Source organism: Lonchura striata, chromosome 4 (assembly GCF_046129695.1).
Source record: "Lonchura striata isolate bLonStr1 chromosome 4, bLonStr1.mat, whole genome shotgun sequence".
NCBI lineage: Eukaryota > Metazoa > Chordata > Aves > Passeriformes > Estrildidae > Lonchura > Lonchura striata.
Window position 1 is genome coordinate 66,231,133 of NC_134606.1, and position 19,248 is coordinate 66,250,380.

Below are 19,248 nucleotides of genomic sequence, written 5' to 3' on the forward strand. Positions count from 1 at the left end.
CATGGGCAAAATAGAAACCAGTTCTATGTTATTTAAGCTGTCAATAGTGCTTCTACCTGTTGCCAGCTAAGAGCAGGAGGGGCTGGGTGGTGAGGGCTCTCCCTTTTCTGAAGAAAAAGAATCTTGGTTCACAGAACAACTTGTAAGGCTCAGGTGAACAGGACAGGTTCCAACTGTGTTGAAGGTGGCAGTGTGTTCAGGCCTGCCTGGGATGGCTGTGGGCCAGCAGTGCCTGCAGCGGGTGGGAGTTGCACAATGGGTGCACAGATTCTCTGTGCTGTGGAGGGGTCTTTGACCCGTGTGTCAGCAGCTGCTGCTCTCTTGGACCCCAGGCCAAAGACCTTCAGGGATTTCACCTCCTATGCCATCAGAGGAGGCCCCTGGCTTGTGAGAAGCTGTGTGAAAGCTCATCTGGAGCCTTCTCCTCCACCCCTAGCCTTGGCACTGCCTTTAAGCCCTGGCCCCTGCGTGGGTTGGACTACCTGGCCCTGTACCTCACTGATCCTGACGTGGCTTCCCCATGTGCCTGGGGACTGCCTCATCCCTGCAGCCTGGACTGGTGTTTGGCAGACTGTGGCTGATCCTTTCAGCATTGTAGCACAAGCTCCATTGGTACTGGACCTGGTTGCCACTTTCATTGCTGAGAGACACCTTTGGGTTAGAAAAATGTATTTATTTGTAATATGGAGTGTTGGTGGTGCAAATGCATAATTGATAAATGTTGTAATTAGGCATTACATTACAAAAAAGGCTGTATTATCTCAATAATCACATATAATCAATAATTTCAATAATTACATATAATTAATAATACAAATAATTAGTTCAATAATGCTCATTACAAATGCACACAAAACTGTAAGTGTTCATTAGAGCAAATTTTTTTTAACTTAAAATTATTAAGTGAGATGAAATAGGCCACCCACCTCTATAAATTGCTTCTTGCAAGATGCTTTTGCTCAGGGATGAGTCCAGATGAACGTGTTGTCAGGTAATCCCTTTGCAGTCAACTAGGGAGCTGTGGGCAAACACGGGCTTTGTGGGCATGCTGCCTGCCTCAGCACAATGAGACAAAGGTGATGGGATGTACATTAAAAGCAGCCCTTCTAGAGCTGCATCACTGCTTTGCTAACACTCCCTGTTATGCAGGTGTGCTCCAGCTGCAGGTGTGGAATAAGCCCTTAGGTGTGCCTGGGAATGGTGGTCTGGAAGCACCTGCCTGAGCTCTTTTCTGAATCAAGCCAGCTGAACTATGCTCAGCACATGTTCTGTTTTCACTGGTGCCTCTGGGAAATGAGAATAAATTCTTGCTTTTCACTGGGTGCTTCTCTGCCCAATGACTGCATCAAACTTTGGAATGGTCATCTTCTTCAGAAGGTTCAGGGCACGTTCTGGAAAAACCCTGAAAGAGAGAGTAACATGAAATTAAAAGTGGGATAGAAACTCAAATTATGGGAAAAAGAATCACTGCAGGTGAGGGAAGAGCTGGTCTGGCAGCAGAATGCATGCACACATGAACTGAGACTCTGTATTAAATTGGGCATTATTTCCATAGGTCTCATCAATCTCTGAGTAATTAAAGTCCATTCCTGGCCTTTTAGGACAGTTCCAATGCCAGCTATCTATGGGCAGTATGTGAACTGCAATATTGTTGCAGGATCCAGGAAGTTTCAATATTGTACAGATGTAGGTGTGCATTACATTTCATGCTCTGAAATACAGTAGGCCTGTGAAAGGATGAGATTTTAAAACTGAGGTGCAGTTTTCACTCCTAAGAGTCCTCCTTTTAAAGAGCTTTGTCTCTTTATCTCCCTAAATTATGACTAAAAAAGAAAATTTATTCTAAGTGGTTTGACAGCATCAGTTTTGACTTGCCTATGCTTTTGCAGACTTGCACTCTCAACAGGCAGCTCTTGGAGTTGCAAAAGGATTTGAAATATTTTTCCCACTGTCTGGTGTTTGGTTTGGTAAACAAGAATCTACCAAGTGTTTCATGAGTTACTATAGATTTAACTGAGAATCTAACTTAGTTGTTCAGATGTGAATTCCAGATTAGGAACAGGAGCACTGGTAAAAACACCTCCTCAACAGAGCAGCTGCACTGGATAATTAAGTTGTGTGAGAGGATAAATCTTGCTTTACATAGAGAGAGCAGTACAGTCCTTTTGAAGCAATGTTCTCAGCCTCTGTGGCCTCATTGCTGACATAAAGTAACAAATACTAATGAGCAGCAGGTCCTCAGCTCTTTCTGGAGCTTTTGCTGACTCAGAAGTTACAAGTTTGAACCTTGTATACTCAGGTAGTATTGTTGTTTCCACATCCATTGTTTAATTTTCCTTTGTACTTACATTTCAGAAAGCAAAGCAATGTTTAGCTGTGGTGGAACAAAAACCATTTTCTGGTTGGTCACTATTCCTTCCATCAAAGCCTCTACGACTTCTTCAATCTCCAAAATCTTTCCAAGTCTACACAGGAAAGCAAACACAAGAGCTGCAGTGATAAAAGGGCGTGGTACCAGCTGATCTAGGAGGCTTCACAGATGCACAAACTCAGGTAAGTCAAATGCAACAATTACATGGACAATTAAACAACAATTAAAGCAATAATTAAAGGACATTGCAGATATTCTTTAGCCAATGATACAAACAGTTGTTATACAGCCAGTTGGAACAGAGGTGTAAAGCTAGGGATAATATGCAGTACCTTGATGCAAAGAAGGAAATGCAGGAATGCAGAGTGTTGAGAGTTACCTTGTACGGGGGTTTTTGACAAAGCCAGTGTTTATAAAAACCGGACAAAGGCACGTTGTTTTTATTCCATCCTTTCCCAGGGCAGACAGTTCCTCTGTCAGAGCTTTATGAAATCCAACTGCAGCAAACTTGCTTGAGCTGCAGGAAGGGAGAAAGTACAAATGAGAAGGCAGAAACCCTATTTCCACCTCTCCACCACTGCAAATGTCCTAAACCATCATCTGCCTCTTCGTTGCTCAGGTGCTGTTTAAGGTAAGGGCTAGGGGAGGGTTGAGGGCTGGTGCACCTCTGTGCTACCTTACCTCCTAACCTGTACCCCTTATTTTCACTATGTGCTCTCTAGCCCTCTATCCCTTTACTCCTCTTTCTGCTCCTTGCTATGTGGAGGGAAAACCCTCCATATAATATAATCCATCTGAGAGATAGGGCAGGGACTGTTCTAACTTTGCCTGTGCCAGAGTGTAGTGGTGGATATTGAAACTTGTGGATGAATTGTGCAATGCATTTCAGGTATCTAAAAAAAGGGCACTTTAGTTGCAAACAGACAGACAAAGATCAGAAATTCTTAGAAAATTGCAACTGAAGCCCATCAATCAATGGACATCCTATTCTTTCAAATGAGAGAAGATTCCTAGAAGGAATGCAGCCTGAATTTCTAAAATTAGGAAGGATTGGCAGGGTATAAAAGGAAATGAACCCACTACTGTATATTGTACCACACAGAAGCATATTGTAACAGTTTTGTGTGACTTTTGAAATAGAGAAGCATTACGCAAGTAGAAATGAGGAATAACCTGCCATGGAAATAGGTGTGGGCCTGAGGTTTAAATCAACTCCAAAAAAGGAAAACCACAGAATCAGTTTATTGATTTGGCAGGGTAATCCCAGTAAAATCCCTGGCTGAAGAGTTCCCATACTGCTGACAGTGAGTGAGTCTCTTAAGAATGAGTTTTCCTGGGAAAAGACTGTTCTAAGAAGGAGTGTTCCCAGAGAAGATTGCTACAGCTGTAGCTGCCTTTATAAAAGGCTGGATGTGATGCAGGATGGCAACAGTCTAACAGGTTTTTGGTGCCTGCAACGTGATTTTCCTGATATGTTTCAAGTAGAAAAGTAATTCGATGTCATGACAGCAGAAGTTTGGGGGGAGGTCAACAGGGAGGACCTCATGGTGGGAGGCTGTTATAGGACACCCAGCCAGGACAAACAGGCAGATGAGGTGTTCTACAAGCAGCTGGCAGAAGCGTCATGGTTTTCAGCCCTTCAACTTGCCAAATGTCTGCTGGAAATACAAAATAGCAGAGAGGAAATTAGCCTAGGAGGTTCCTGGAGTGTTTGGAAGACAACCTCCTAACATAGCTGGTAAAATAACCTACTGGAAGAGGTGCCCTGGTAGACCTGTTGTTTGCATACAGAGGACTGGTGGGTGATGTGGTGGTTGGTGGCAGTCTTGGGCAAAGGGACCATGAAATAAATGTCAAGCGTTTTCAATAGTAGGTGAAGTAAAGAGGAGCACCAGAACTTCCACCTTGGACTCTGGTGGGCAAACCTTGGCCTTCTTTAGGACACTGATTGACAGAATCAGTCCTGAAGGGTAAAGGGGTCCAGGAAGGCCGGATATGCTTTAAAAAGGAATTGTGAAATAGACAAGAGCAGCCTGTCCCCATGTGGCTGAAAGACATGTGGCCAGGGAAAAACACCAGGCTGGCTAAACAGAGAACTTAGGCTGGAACTTTGAGGGAAAAACCAATGTATTTTCTCCAGATGAAGGGTCAGATAACTTGGGAGGACTATAAAGATGTTGCAAGGTCATGTAGGGAGAAGATTAGAAGGACCAAAGCCCAACTAGAACTTGGCCTTAGACACAATAAAAAAGTTTTCTATAAATACAGCAAAAGAAGGGTTGAGATATGTCTCTGTCATTTGTTGAATGCAGAAGGTAGTGTAGTGGTAGAGGATGAGGAAAAGGCAGAGGAACTTAATACCTTCTTTGTCTCAGTATTTAATATTGTCCAGTTGTCCCTTGGGATTCTCAGCTCCCAGAACTGGAAGTTAGTGACAGAAATCTGAGGGAAGGGCCCATAATCCAGGAGGAGATGGATAGTGATCTTCTGTGCCAATTAGACATTCAAAAATCTATGACCTCTGATGGGATCCATGCCAGAGTAATGAGGGAACTGTTGAAAGAACTTGTCAAACCATTTTCAAACACCTACCAGTAGTCCTGGTTAACTGGACAAGTTTCATCTGGCTGGCAATTAGCAAATGTAACACCCATCTACAAGAAGGGTTGGAAGGATTACCCAGAGAATTACAGCCTGTAATCTTAACCTTGGCTGTGGGGCACAGTTACGGAAGAGATCATCCTGAGTACCATTACAACGCACTTACAGCCCAGCCAACATGGATTTATGAAAGGAAGGCCCTGCTTGACCAACCTGATCTCCTTGTATGACAAAGTAGCTCAACTAGTAGATAAGGGGAAGGCTGTGCATGCGCCTATCCAGGGTCTAGCTAGACTTCAGTAAAGTGTTTGACACCATCTGCCACAGCATCCTCCTAGAAAAACCAACTGCTTCCAGCTTGGGTAGGTGGACACTTCAATGGGTAAAAATCTAGCTGGATGGCTGGGCCCAGAGTGCTGTGGTGAATGGAGATAAATCCATTTGGCAGCTGGTCACTAGTGGTGTTCCCAGGGCTCCACCTTGGGCTGGTCCTGTTTAATGTCTTTATGGATGATCTGGACACAGGAATCAAGGGCACCTCAGTAATTGTGCAGAAGACACTGAGTTGATGTGCTCAAGGGATGGAAGGCTCTGCTGGACACCTGGACAGACTCCATCAGTGGGCTGAGGACACAGCTGCAGAAGGCTCAAGGAGGTGAAGCTATGCAGTGATACAGGCTGGGTGAGGAATGGCTTGGGACAGAAAGGGATACCTGAGTGCTGGCTGACAGCAGCTGAACCTGAGCCAGTGTGCCTATGTGGCCAAGAGGTCTGATGGCACCCTGGCCTGGATCAGCCAGCAGGACAGAGAAGTGGTTGTTCCCCTGGACTGGGCACTGGTGAGGCCACAGCTCGAGTGCTGTGTCCAGTTCTGGGCCCCTCAATTTAAAAAGGACATTGAGGAGCTGCAGTGTGTCCAGAGAAGGGAAACAAGGCTCATGTATTCTTATGAGGAACGACTGAGGGAGCTGGGTTTGTTTAGTCAGGAGAAGAGTAGGCTCAGTGGGGACCTCATGGCAGTCTACAGCTCCCTGAAAGAAGGTTGGATGGAGGTGGGGTCAGTCTCTTCGGCCATGCCTGCAGTAAGAGGAATAAAGGAAATGGCCTTAAGCTGAGACAGGGGAAATTCAGATGAGATATTAGAAAAAAATCTTTTCACTGTTAGGGTGATCAGGCACTGGAGTAAGTTCCTCAGGCAGGTGGGGCAGTTACCATCCTGCAGGTGTTTAACAGGCATTTGGATCTGACACTGGATGATGTGGTTTAGGGGTTACATTGGCAGTGCTGGATGGATGGTTGGACTGGATGATTTTAAAGGTCTCTTCCAACCCTGATGATTCTATGATTCTATTTTTGTACTCTACAGTCAATGCCACAATGTCTCTTCCAAGCCTGATGATTCTATGATTCTATTTTTGTACTCTACAGTCAATGCCACAGTAGTAAAAAGATCAAAAGTTACTCAGTACAGGTTTACTTGACTACACTAAAACAAATAAAAAAAAATACATTCTAAGAAGAAGGGAAGAGGATACCTTTTTACTAAGCAAAAGTCTGCATGGGTGAGGAGAGAAAACAGGAGAGTCTTTCATTAGTAGATATGTTACATGATTATTTGTTCATACAAACATTGCTCACAATTCCATCAGAGCTAATTACTTAATACTTCCTGATGGAAAAGAGGCAATTAATTTTTTTTAAAATTAAGCAAGCTGATTTCAAAATCACTTACCAATATACCGCCATGAAGGGAGTAACAAAATGACCTGCTGCTGAAGCCACCGTGACAATGTGCCCGTAGTTATTGTTCATCATGACTGGCAGGAAAGCTCTCGTGGTCTTGGAAGTCATTTAAACCAAGAGGCAAAATGCAGGGGACAGGAAGGAGGAAAAGAACATTATTTTCTTAGGCACACACAGCACTGACCCTCAGTGTTATTCACTAGGTGGCCAAAGCTATCCCTAAAGCTATGAGCTGCACAGCACCTCAGATTTCCAGAGCCACACCTGCTCTCTGAGCAGTGGTGCAGCTGGCAACCTGCTCTCCAAAGGCTTCAGCAGTTGGCTAGAAACAGGAGGTGGCTTTCACATCTTTCCTTTGCCGCTTTTAAGGTTTCAGGTGTCAGCAGAAGTGCTGGCAGGGGCTCACCCCAGTACGTACCATAAACCACTTGTCAGTCTATGGCTTCTCTTTTCTTCTGCCACAAACAAGTACTGAAACCCTCCCACCCTGTCAGCCCCACGACACCTCTGACAGAGGCCTTCTGTGTGTGCTGCAGGTGAGGCTGGCACCAGCCAGCTCACATCAGCAAGAGGCCATTCCAGTTTCCCAGCACACAGTCTGCTTGGGTGCTCCTGTGCTATAACAGTTCATTTGCTAATTCACTGCTAATGATGGTTGCTCTAAATAAGCATCCTCACTGACACTCCCAAAAGAACTGTAGCTATAGATGGTGGTGGCCCTTACCCACATGTGACCCAGAATGTTGACTTCAAACATCCTTTCTATTTGGTGGTCCTGAGTTGAGAGAAAGTCGGCAGCTGTAATCACCCCAACATTGTTCACCAGGATAGTCACATCCCCAATATCCTTCTTCACCTTTTGGAGAGAAAACAAAAGCCCAAAATTGTGTCTGTCACTCAGGAGAGGGAAAAATGAAGTAAGGGCAGGGAAGATGAACCATAATTAAATTCTTAACATTGCATCTTCAAGAGAGAGTTAGATCATGCCACATTTCCAGATGTGGCAGGGACTTTGCAGCAGAGCCATGGAATCTGGTTTAGATCTGATTCTTCCCCATTCATTAATGCCAGTGTTGTTTATTGTGTTCCACAAACTGATTGCACAGTTTGGACTGTGTAGTCACAACTGGGAGCATGGAGGTACAGACTGCTTTGAGGCAGCTGGACCACAGCCATTACAATAAAATATTTCATATGTTCTCAGTGTTATGTTCCTTCAGAGGCTGGAACCCTAGAGAGCAAACTTGACAAGAGGATGTGATATGCTGGAGCCTCCCAAATAGGATGAGACTGGCTGTGATCTTGGAAATGCTACAGCACTCTGTGTCTAGGGAGCTGCGAGGAGTGGAGAGCTTCCACGGGCTTGCAGGATTTGTGTGCAACACGCCTTCTCTAGTTTTCCTGCCTTCTTTGGAAATCAAGCGTGGTTGGGAAAGCCTTTGGCCCTGCCCCTGCTGTCCCACCTTGTCTGCAGCGCTGTAGATCTCCTCCCGTTTGCTGCAGTCCACCACAAAGGTTTGAACAGTGGCTCCCAGCTTCTGGCATTCTGCTGCCGTCTCCTCAATGCCGTGCTGGAAGAGAGAAAGAGAAAGCCACCGTGCACAGCTGTCCCCTCACCACAGCTAAGCAGCAGAGGCTGAAGATGTCCCTGGATTGAGCAACCACTGCCCATCCCCAGAACAGTTCATAGCTACCCAGGGAAAGAGCTGTAGGTGGGGTTGCTGAGAAGGCAGGCATTTCAGACTTAAATTTAGGATCTGCATGTAGTGACAGCCAGAAAGGTGGCAACAAGAATGAGTTTAACTTGGTAAGGCAGACTGAGCAAGGCTGCAGAAAAGGGGCACACGGTGCCTATCACAGCACAGCAGGCAGCACTGAGAGTGTAAACAGCTCATAAAATACAGGCCTGGCTGACACTCTAAGATATGAAAACTGGCTCTATGTGTTTCGGTATTTGCATGCTGGGTGTGAGACGAGAGGTGCCCTCCACAGTTCACAATGTAGAAAGATTTTAATTTCAGAATGACCTTTGATACACACAGGTCAGAAGTTCCCTGAAGTCATTACATCAATCGTAATTGAGAGCAGAAGTCACTTTGTTGTATCCCTGTTCCCAGGTTCCAGAAGGCCATGCTAGTAGAACCTGTGCAGTGAAAAGCTCTAGGTCACAAACAGCCTGGGACAACTCAGCAGTCTCTGGGGTGGGTGACTGGGCAGCTGTTCCCAACACCAGCTGCTGTTTAATGCTGAGAGCCTCCAAGAAGGAGGCCTCGTCAAGGCACTTGGGTTGGAGGAGCATACTCCTGAATCCTCTAAAATGCACAACCTCCTTTGATGCTGTATTTCAGTTCCTGCTGACACCCACTCTTGAAATCTACATCTAAGCACTAAAGCCAGGGTTCGCTCACTACTAAATTTATACCTGAACTCCCCCATTCCAACCAGTGAACATAAATAATCCTCTGTTACACTGCAGCCCTGTACACTTTGGGAGAGTGGTGCTATGCCTCCTCCCATCCCTCCAATGTCTGGTCTTAGGCATAATGGGTACCACGATCAGACACTGAAAATGTTCAACACTATCTTCCCCTTTTATCCATCCTGTCATTCAACTTGTCTCAGGTTTGGTATATTTTTGTTTGTGGAGGGCTGGGTTCTATTTTGCAGCTTCACGGATGAACTCCTTTGCTGAAAGGAGTGTCAGAAACAGAAAGCACAACGTCTCAACAACCCTGTTGCGCCAACACCCAGCATGTCATGTTGCATGTTTGTACGTGCCCATCCTCCATTTGCCATGGCATTTTTGCATTCCAGTCAAATCATCTGAAATAAAGCACTTGGGCCAGTGTAAACATTTAGAGAGGTGCCATCTACACATGCAGCTGCCCAGCCAGGCTCACACACAGCCCGGCACAGTGATGCTGCTGATGGGAGTGCAGAGAATGCAGCAATGCACACAAAACACCTGAGGCTACAGAGAGAACAAGTGAAGGCAGACCTGCTCCTCTCTGCAAGCAGCCTGCTGCTCTCAGCGGGCTTCCTCTGCCAGCCCAGGCAGCAGCTCCTCCAGCAGCTTCCCGAGCACTTCTTTCCCTCTCGCAGGTGCTCTGCCGGGTGCTGCCTGCTCCCTCCCGAGCAGCATCGAGTGACTGTGGGACCAGAACCCCGCATCCTCCGCTGCAAGTGGGGCCAAACCCTCTCCTGGCGCTCAGCATCCCAGCCGGAGGAGCCAAGCGGGAGCCGATGGGAGCGGGCTGGAAGGGGCTGGGCGATGGGGGTGCGCCGTGCTCCCTAAATCCCCCGTGGACTCGGAGGTCACGGAGGGAGGACGTGAGCGTGCCCTTTACCTTATTGATGTCCCACAGAACCAGTCTGCTCTGGCGCTTGGCGAACTCCAGGGCGGTCGCTCTCCCGACGCCATGGCCAGCGCCCGTGATGAGCACCAGCTCCCCGCTGAGAGACTTTCTCCTCACAGGCACGAACAGCTTCACGAAAGCCTCCAGGTAGGAGTAGAGGAGCGTGGCCAGGAACAGGAGAAGCTCCAGGAACAGGTTCATGTTTTCCCGGAGCTCCTCGGGCGCTCGAAGCGCTCTGGAGCCGGCAGCGCCCCCGCCCCTCAGCCCGCCCAGCCCCGCACGGGGCGGGGCCGCGGGCGCTGCGGGGCTCGGTGGGGCCGGGGATGCTCCGAGCTGCGCTGCCCGTTCGTTTACCGGGCTCCACAGGGAGGGACGGTAACACGGGAAATGGAGACTCCTACATTGGGCTAAGGTAGTTGATTAAAGTAGTTAAAGTGAAAGATATAAAAGAGAAAGTTATTCTCTACTCCCCGGCGGGAAGTAGGACTTCCGCACGCACATCAGTCGCTCCGGAAGGCAAACACTGTAAATAACGAATACTCTCCCTCCCCTTCCTTTCCTTATGTTTTGTGTCCGAGCTGACGTCATGTAGCACGGAATCATCCTGTAGTCGGTTTGGGCCAGGTGGCCTGGTTGTGTTCTCTCCCAGGATCTTGCCCACTGATACCTAGGGCTGGGAATGCTGGGGACACAGCGCTGATGTGGGAGCGGCAGCCAAAACACGGACGTGTTAGCGACCCTTCGCCGAGAGCCAGCACCGCGGGGGTGCCTTGGCGGCGGAGCTCCGCCCCAGCCCAGCCGGCACCCGGCGCTGCCTTTGACGTCGCTCCCGTCGCCCATGCGGGGCCGGCTTGTACGGCGGCAAGGAGCGGGATAGCGGCATCCTGCAGCGGGATCAAGGCGGCATCCCGCAGCGGGATCAAGGCGGCATCCCGCAGCGGGATCGCGGCATCCCGCAGCGGGATCAAGGCGGCATCGCTGGCGGCGCGGCGCGGCCGATGCCGCTGCCGGCCGGGGCCGTGCCTCGGGCGGTGGTCGTGCTCTCCTTCTCCGTCCTGCTGAGCGCCCGGGGCGCCGCCCCGCGCCGCTCCGCCCGCAGGTACGGCGGGAGCTGGGGTCGGCCCCGGTGTCGCTGCCACCGCTGTTCCGCCGGGAGCAGCCGGCTCATGGCTCGGCCGAGGTCCCGGGAATGCCGGGCACCCCCTGCCCGCCGAGGAGGAGCTCGGCCGGAGTGTGCGGCGTCCCTCGGGGCGCCCCTCTGGGGGAAAGGCAAGCGGGGCTGTGCCTTAAAGCGATGTAAACTGCTGCAAAGTACAGGAGCGGTTTTGCCCTTCCCCACGTTTCTGTTAAAGGTTTTTGTTGTGAACTTCAGGCGTTTCATGAGTTGAATATTAGGAGAAATTTCTTCTAATTTCATTAGACGTGGGAATGGACTGGGCAGGGAGGTGGTGAAATCACCATTCCCAGGCGTGTGTTCAGGGAAAGACGGGACGTGGTGCTCGGTACCATGATCGAGGTGACACGACGATACTTGTTCCTAGTTCGGCTGTGATGATCTCAAAGGCCTTTTCCAACCTAATTGATTCTGTGAAAGAGCTGAGTCTATTCCACTTGCTGTAATGTACTTTTAAGATTGGGAATTAAAGAGCATGTTAAAACATAATGAATGAGATGTTATTTTTTTTTTCTTTTAGTAATTTATCTGCAAGCTGTTGGTCCCGCCTCCATCCTGTAAACATGTTCAACAGTTATAATTTGAAGTTCCACCACAGAAAAGCTCTCACCTCCCCGTATCCAGGATCACACATTGAGCGTTACCAAGTTCCTGAAGATAAAGTGGGCTGGCTGACTGAGTGGGAAGATTATAATCCTGTGGAGTACACTGCAAAGTCTGTTTTGGCTGGACCCAATTGGGCAGATCCCCAAATCAAGTGAGTGGATATGGTGGCTCTTTTTCCCTGTGAGCATGAAAGTAGGAAATAATCATGAATTGAGTTACCAAGATCAAAAGTGATCTGTGATTCTACAGTGATGTGTGAAAGTCAAGATTAAGGAAAGTGGTTAGAGAACTGAGTAGTTTGGATTGTTGTGGAGGTCTTTGATACTTGGTTTTACTGAGCTGATGATTGAGATTGGAATAATGGACAGCTGTTGATGCTGTGCACGTGTTTCTCTGTGTTGTGAGCTAAATAAAAATCTAATTCTTAAGAATTTGGAAGAACATTTTAGTGATACACTTGTTTGTTCATTCATGGTTGGAATGCAATGTGAAAAAAGAAAGTGTAATTGTGGTTTTTGAATGGAGTGCTCTGACTCAGGAAATATGAAAGGTTGAACTAATTACAGATTTTTTTTTTTTTTTGTGACTGTGTAACAATGTGGGTGTCAGTACTTTTGTCTCGAGTAATAAGGGATAGGACAAGAGGAAATGTTGTGCCTCATGTTGTGCCAGAGGAGGTTTAAATTGGATATTAGGAAAAATTTCTTCACCAAAAAGTTTGTCAGGAACAGGCTGCCTAGGGAACTGGTGGAATCACCATCCCTGGAGGTACTTAAAAGATACCTGGATGTGGCACGTGGGGGCATGATTTAATAGTGGGCTTGGTAGTGCTGCAGCGAACTCGGTGATTTTAAGAGTCTTTTCCAACCAAAATGATTATGTGATTCTACACCTCTAATCTTAACAAAATACTTTTGAAACACTTTGTCTAAGTGAAGATTGAGAGAGATGCAATATTAAATACTTTGGTTCTGCACTTTTGCCTGCAGAACTAAATACAGAGGGACTGTAATCAGAAGAGGTTAGGACTTCATGGCCTCCTTTAGAAAAGGGAGGGCCTGCAACTCCAATTCTGGTAAAAACTGCTCATCAGCACACTCAAAGGAGTGTTGCTGGTCTGATGGCTGGCATATAAGCTTTTGTGTTTTGTAATTTGTCTCTATCAAATTCTTATTTGCCACACAGCGATGAAGGTTTTTCTCCCAAATTCAATGAGAGAGATGGAGAAGTGGAGAGGAAGAGTCTGAATGGTTTGTATGCGGTCGAAAATGGGAGACCCCGGTGAGTGTGGGCTTTTATTTGTATATTCATTTCAGTGGTGTAGTTTCAGTGCTCTTACAGGTCTGTCAGTTCCAATACATGGGACCTGCTAGGACAAAGCCAAGAGAGAAAAATGGAATCAAGTTTGATGAATCTTAAGTTGATGAATGAGAAAAACGTGTTGTGTCTCCTCCCTTTTAAAGCATCTATGTGCTTTAACACAAAATATGTGTTGCTGTCCTTCCCTTTTTTTGTTATTTAATCTTGATTTGTCGGGTTTTTTTGAGTTTGTTTTGGTTGGGGTTTTTTTTGTTTTGGTTTGGATTTTTTGGGGGTTTTTTTTGTGGAATGTTTTGAATGTGGGGAAATAAATACATTTAATGTGTTAAGGGTTTGGAGATTTAGCGGAAAATAAACTCCCTTCTGTTTCAGCTGGTCCTCAAAGATCAGAGGGTGTGGCTGGGCTTAATTTCCAATTGCAACCTGTTCAGGACTACATGGGTCATGTACTGTGGCATTTATTTCAGCAATCCAGCAGGAAGGACTGGCCTCACCGGCAGGGGATTGTTGGGGCGCTGGGGACCAAACCATGCTGCTGATCCTATTGTAACCAGGTAAGGCACAGGTAACTGCAAGGTACCCTGCAGTAAGGAAAAAACCCATGCCTTTTGCTTCTTTTCTGCTTCTCTGGGGAGGATGTTACATTTCATGGCCCTTTTTTCTGTGTATTTTCTATGTGTAAGCTCATTCTGCTTTTGTTATGTAAGAAACACTAACTTAGTCTATGATAGGAGGAGGTGGGATTAGGATGCTCTTTTTGTCACTGTATGCTTTGTTTGGATGTGCTTTTCCCAGCAGGATGTGTGTGTACGTGCTAACCATTTTACACAAAGTATTCAGAAAAGATTGTGTGGTTAACAGAAGCATGAGTTAGAAGTGCCATGCTGAAGACAGAACCATGGTGGAAAATCATCATGATGCATTTTACTTCTTCCCCTTTCCAGAAGGATGCCAGTGCTACTGAGTTGCTTCCTTGGGAGTAAATGCTGGAATTGGGTTTATCTTATTTTTTGTTTAGACAGCTTTTTGCTCTGCCTATTGGTAGTTCTTAGTTCTTCACTGAAGGCGATGGTGGCTACTTGTGGCTGTGTCCTGGTGCTGCTGCAGCTTGTGTGACCATTCTGTTCCAGCAGAAACATTCTCATCCTCTTAGTATGAATTAGCACAAGTGCAGCTCGGAGAGCTTTCAGAGGAACTGCTGCTACCTGCCTGGCTGCAGAAACATGCCTCATGGGCATTTTCTGCCCTTTTGGCTGAGGAACACCCTCAGTGTTCTGCCCGTGGTTGCGATCATGCTGGATGGCATTTGTTGGTCGCCCCTGACTGTTCATTCTCTGCTTTGTTTGTCACCACACAGGTTCCAGTGACTTGCTGTTCCTCTCTCAGGCCCAGGTGTCAAGAAGCAGCAAAACATGTTCTTGTTTGTCATTTTCTGCAGGTGGAAAAGGGATGGAAGTGGCAATAAAGTTGCCCATCCAGTTTCTGGCAAGAACGTCTTGCAGTTTGTAGCCATCAAGAGGAGAGACTGTGGGGAATGGGCCATCCCAGGGGTAAGGGCAAAGCTTCAGGGGCAGCTGGCATTTACCTGCTGGTGAAGCCATGAGGCAGATATGGCACACATGTGATGCAGATGGATGTAATGTACTTAGAGCTAGGATTTAAAATGTGTAGAATCTGAGGGACAGTATTTTTTGTTTGTTTGTTTTCCCCCCTCTAAGGGGATGGTGGACCCAGGGGAGAAGATCACTGCTACCCTGAAGCGAGAATTTGAAGAGGAGGCCTTGAACTCTCTGGAGAAATCCCCTGAGGAGAAAGCAAAATTGGAGAAGCAGCTCCAGAAGCTGTTCAGCCAGGAACACTTCGTGGTGAGCTCCATGTCTCTTGTGGTAGCCTTTTGAGCTCTGCATGTAACTCACAGTTGTATGGAACCTGAAGAAGTGCAGCTGAAATGAAAATAAGTTGTGATGTTCATCTTCTTGAGGTATAGGAAATTGAAGGGACTTTTGAAAACTCTGTAAGGGCAAATGTCTCAGAGGGAAAGAAAAAAGTATGACTGATTCCACCTTGTTTGTTTTGACACTGAGCTTGTTCTGGTTTGTTTGGGGCCTTATAGGTGTACAGAGGATATGTGGATGACCCTCGTAACACTGATAATGCCTGGATGGAGACAGAGGCTGTGAACTATCATGATGAAACAGGTAAATATCTCCAGTCATGCTCTTAGTTGCCTTTTACTCCATATGTTGATTTGAAATTGGGGCTGTTGTTGAGCTGAGAATGGCAATTGAATCAGGGGAGCATGAAAGTCAGGTGTAAAATATAGGACTAGATTCTTACATTAATCTGTTGTCTTGGACTCTCATTTTTCACCTATCAGATAAATCAAGCTACTTAGATGCTTCTGATGTATTCAAGCCAGAGACTTCATGCAATGACATTTCCACTGAATTTTGGATAGTAGATGCCAGTTGTGAAGTTTCACATGTCACTGGTCCTAGATTTATCAGACCCCAGAAGCAGTGGAGATGGTGTATCTTTGGCCTCTGTCTCCAGTACAGAATAGAAGAGCATTTCCTTTGTTGTTTATGAAGTCCTGAGATTCTTTTTAAAAACAGAGTGAAAACTTGGGGGAAAAAAAAACAATTCAGAAGCCTTTATGCATCCCCTTTTAAAAACTAGTATTTTTATAAGTTTCAGAATTCAGTTGGTCCTGTAGAATAGTATGTGAGAAAAGGAGCAGTCAAATATTAAAGAAACAAGCAAAAATGCAGGCAGATGTATTGGCTAAATGTGGGGTAATAAGTACATGTTGTCATGATGGTTTAAAGTAACTTTCCATGCTGCTGGTGATATCCTAGAAATGATGACAGGGTGTTAACACAATTTCTGCCATTCAGATTTGCCTTAAAATAGTGCAAGTCTGAAAAAGGTTTCCAGCACAGAAGCAGTGAGAGATTTAGTTGTTTTTTCTCTAAGAAGCCATTGAAGGTTGCTGCCTGTGAAGGAGCATTGTGGAAGAACTAATAGAATGTGAGAGGGGGAAAAGGCAGGAAGAAAAGATGCAATAGCATGTTCTAACTCTCATTTTGTGAACAGGTGAGACGATGGATAACGTGCCTCTGGAAGCAGGTGATGATGCTGGAGTGGTGAAGTGGGTTGACATCAGTGAGAAGCTTAAGCTGTATGCGAGTCACAGCTACTTCATCAAGTTGGTGACCGAGAAATGGGGAGCCCACTGGAGTGAGGATCCTGCCTCTGAGTGCCACAAGTGATGGAGACTGACAGACTGAGAGGAGAATATGTTTTCCAGCCTTGAAACAGATGTCTTGTCATCCTCAGTGAAAATTGTGTGAAATTCAGCTGGGAGAAATGCTGGACAGTGATAAACATAGGCTTTTTGAGAGACTTCAGATTGCTTCTTTTGATTTCTTAGCTAGTGTGAAATGAGAAGAATGTGGAGCTCTTGCTTTGCTTTCTTGGCTTCATTATTTGCAGCTGTTTCATAATGTCTGCAGATCTGCATGGCAGCACTGGCATTCTGACTGGTGGTAGTTCACAGGCTCTTTGTTTTTGCATTGATTTTTTTTCAGGAATATGAATCCCTAAGGAATGAGAGACTTGTAGGATAACCTGAATAATGGCTTAAATTAAGTGCTGCATAATAAAGTGAAATTTCTTTTCTGAGTCATTTCATTTAACATAACTCTGCAGGGATTTTCTACTTTGAGAGATTAGTTTTCATATTCAATTACTTCTTAGTTTACAGTGTATGGATATTCTCAGTTCAGTCAGAGAGAAAAGGTGAGATATTTCTACCAGGCTAAGCCTGAGAAAGAGTACGAAAGGAATGTAAACAATTATTATCTCTCTCTCTCTCTGTTCACATTGTTTATAGGTATGTTCTGCTACACTGACCTAAGTCCAAGTGTACCAATGGTGTGAAAGGTTTTCACTTTGAGACCAATCATATTTCACCTTAGTGATCCTGGTAATAAAAGAGGAACACTACTTGTTAATAATTTTCTTTTCTTTGCCTTTTGATCTTGGAGTCTTTTCTATTCCCATCCTGCCTCAACAGCAACAACAGTGTGGCTGGGATTCACATCTGAATGTGTGACTGTGCCTCTGTGTCAAAAGAAAACTATTGGAAGATGAAACTTCATGACTGATTTGAGGAGATGAATTTTGTGATTCCTTCTCTTCCCACGGCCTGTGGGGTACAGTTCAGCTGTTGTGGAGGCTGCATCATAAACAGAATCAGTGGAAAGAGCAGCCTTGAAGTATAATCTTGTAAATTGTGCTGGTTTCTTACCCTGAAGGTGATGTGAGTAACTTGCAGTAAAGAGGCTGATGGCAGCCTTCTGTGGCATTTATGCTGCTAACAGGGGCTGCACAGCAGTTGCAGGTATTTCTCTCTGTGTTTTTAATCAATTACTGTTAATTTTGTACTGGTGTTAGGAGTTGGTGACAGTGACAGCTGAAAGTTGATGTTAAGACCTGAGGACATCAGGAATTGTGATCCATGTGTTGAAGTAAGTTGGTGATAAGTGTCATGGTGTGGAATTACCTTGTGTAACGGTACTGTGACACACTCATGCACTGTTGAGACTTTATCCACATCCTCCTTAACTAATTAATGGGTTTAGGACTTTCTCCTTTTCACCTCTACCCCCGCCTCACAATTAGCTAGTGAAACCTGGAGGATTTTATGGGTGTTTAATGCAGAAAACTTGCAGAGTGGGAATCTTGCAGAGTTATTAATATGTTCCTTTCAAAGGAAAAGGTAATGTCAAAAGGTATTATTTTTTCTTTCAATCCTTGCTCACCTCTTCTGCCTATCAGATTTCTTCTGTGACATGATGCACTATGCAGAGTAGACTCTCAGCAGTGTAGTTGGTTTTGAAAGCATGATCTACATGACAGTCAGGGGATGTGGATCTACAATCTCTATATACAGTTTTTACTATTCTGTCTTGCATCAGAAAACCACAAAATATCAGTAATCGTGCCTTCTTCAGATGTTTGGGGTTATTTTTGCTTCTCAGCTGATAAAAACGACTGGGTTTTTTTGTAACAACCCCTACTAATTCTTAGAGGATTGGCAGGCTCGGCAGTGGAAATGTGTTTTGGAAAGAGTATTTGTTGTTTATATTTTCACTGTAGATATTCTGACTGCAGCAATGCTGGAGGAGTGCTCAGGTGATAACACTGAGAGTACTGAAGTTGCAAACTGAGAGACAGCATAAATTCTTTTTCCTGAAGAAATGGGAATTTGTGGGTTAAAGTCATTACCTTTTGAGGCCAGCTGTGTGCTGGCAGTGTACTTGCAGTTTGAGAGCTGTGCTTTCTGCCACCCAGCTCTGTGTGGGTTAAACAAAAAGCAGAAAGAGCAAATAAGCAATAGGCTGCAGTCAGGCTGGAAAAGTGCTGTCAAAATTACTTTCTTCCCCAAGACATTTGAAGTCCCAGAGAAAGGATCTTTTCCAAATTGAACTAGCATAGAGAACGTGCTTTTGTACATGCCATCCAGGTTGAGTTACTTACACACTGCTTTGTAATGTTGCAGAATGTGAAGTGAGCAACAAGTCAGAATTATGGAAAAAAACTGGCAGTGCTAGGAAGTAATCTCTGGTTTGTGTAAGTTCTTTTGTTGAAAATAAGCTCTTTTTTTGTATCCCAGGGCATCAGCCTGGTGTTGGACTACAATTATCAGCCTGTGCTGCTTTCAGAGCAAATTAGCAGAGGGAGATGGGACTTCCACTATTTAAGCTACCAAAATAGCATTTCTGCCTTCCATCTTCTTTTCTTTGGAGAGGGGATGAGGTTCAAGTGAAAGGTGTTTGCTGATCATCCTTTGTAGGAATAGAATTTTGGGCTTTTTCCTTAAAGCAGAATATGCCTGGAATGTTTTCAGTAAAGTGCTTACCTTAAAATCACAAATTTATGGAGATTCAGGAATAATTTCATCCTGTTCTGAGGTTTTTTTGTGCTTAAATTGTGCCTCTCTTGAGGAGAGAAAAAGATGGGCAAAGATGAAAGAAGCAATTTTCTTCAACAAAATTGTGAGAAAACCCGTA

The 19,248-nt window shown here is 45.5% G+C and overlaps 2 protein-coding genes across 3 annotated transcripts; one reads left to right on the plus strand and one right to left on the minus strand.

Annotated features, from left to right (window-relative positions):
• Positions 1-652: 652 nt before the first annotated feature.
• On the minus strand, positions 653-10,343 carry LOC110468500 (estradiol 17-beta-dehydrogenase 11). Its single transcript, XM_077783034.1, has 7 exons — positions 10,063-10,343; positions 8,179-8,286; positions 7,440-7,571; positions 6,705-6,811; positions 2,751-2,888; positions 2,349-2,465; positions 653-1,402 (listed from the first exon to the last, which is right to left on the minus strand). The coding sequence occupies exons 1-7, from the start codon at positions 10,270-10,272 to the stop codon at positions 1,315-1,317; spliced, it is 900 nt and encodes a 299-aa protein (XP_077639160.1). The 5' UTR covers positions 10,273-10,343; the 3' UTR covers positions 653-1,314.
• Positions 10,344-10,373: 30 nt separating this feature from the next.
• NUDT9 (nudix hydrolase 9) lies at positions 10,374-16,855 on the plus strand. 2 transcript variants are annotated; one of them, XM_021526481.3, is made up of 8 exons: positions 10,374-10,483; positions 11,766-12,002; positions 13,037-13,132; positions 13,639-13,725; positions 14,610-14,721; positions 14,890-15,036; positions 15,285-15,369; positions 16,268-16,855. In XM_021526481.3, exons 1-8 carry the CDS (start codon positions 10,395-10,397, stop codon positions 16,441-16,443), a joined length of 1,029 nt encoding a protein of 342 aa, XP_021382156.1. In that variant the 5' UTR covers positions 10,374-10,394; the 3' UTR covers positions 16,444-16,855. The 2 variants fall into 2 exon arrangements, with proteins under 2 accessions (XP_021382156.1, XP_021382155.1); XM_021526480.3 differs by lacking the exon at positions 10,374-10,483 and adding an exon at positions 10,665-11,170.
• Positions 16,856-19,248: the final 2,393 nt, after the last annotated feature.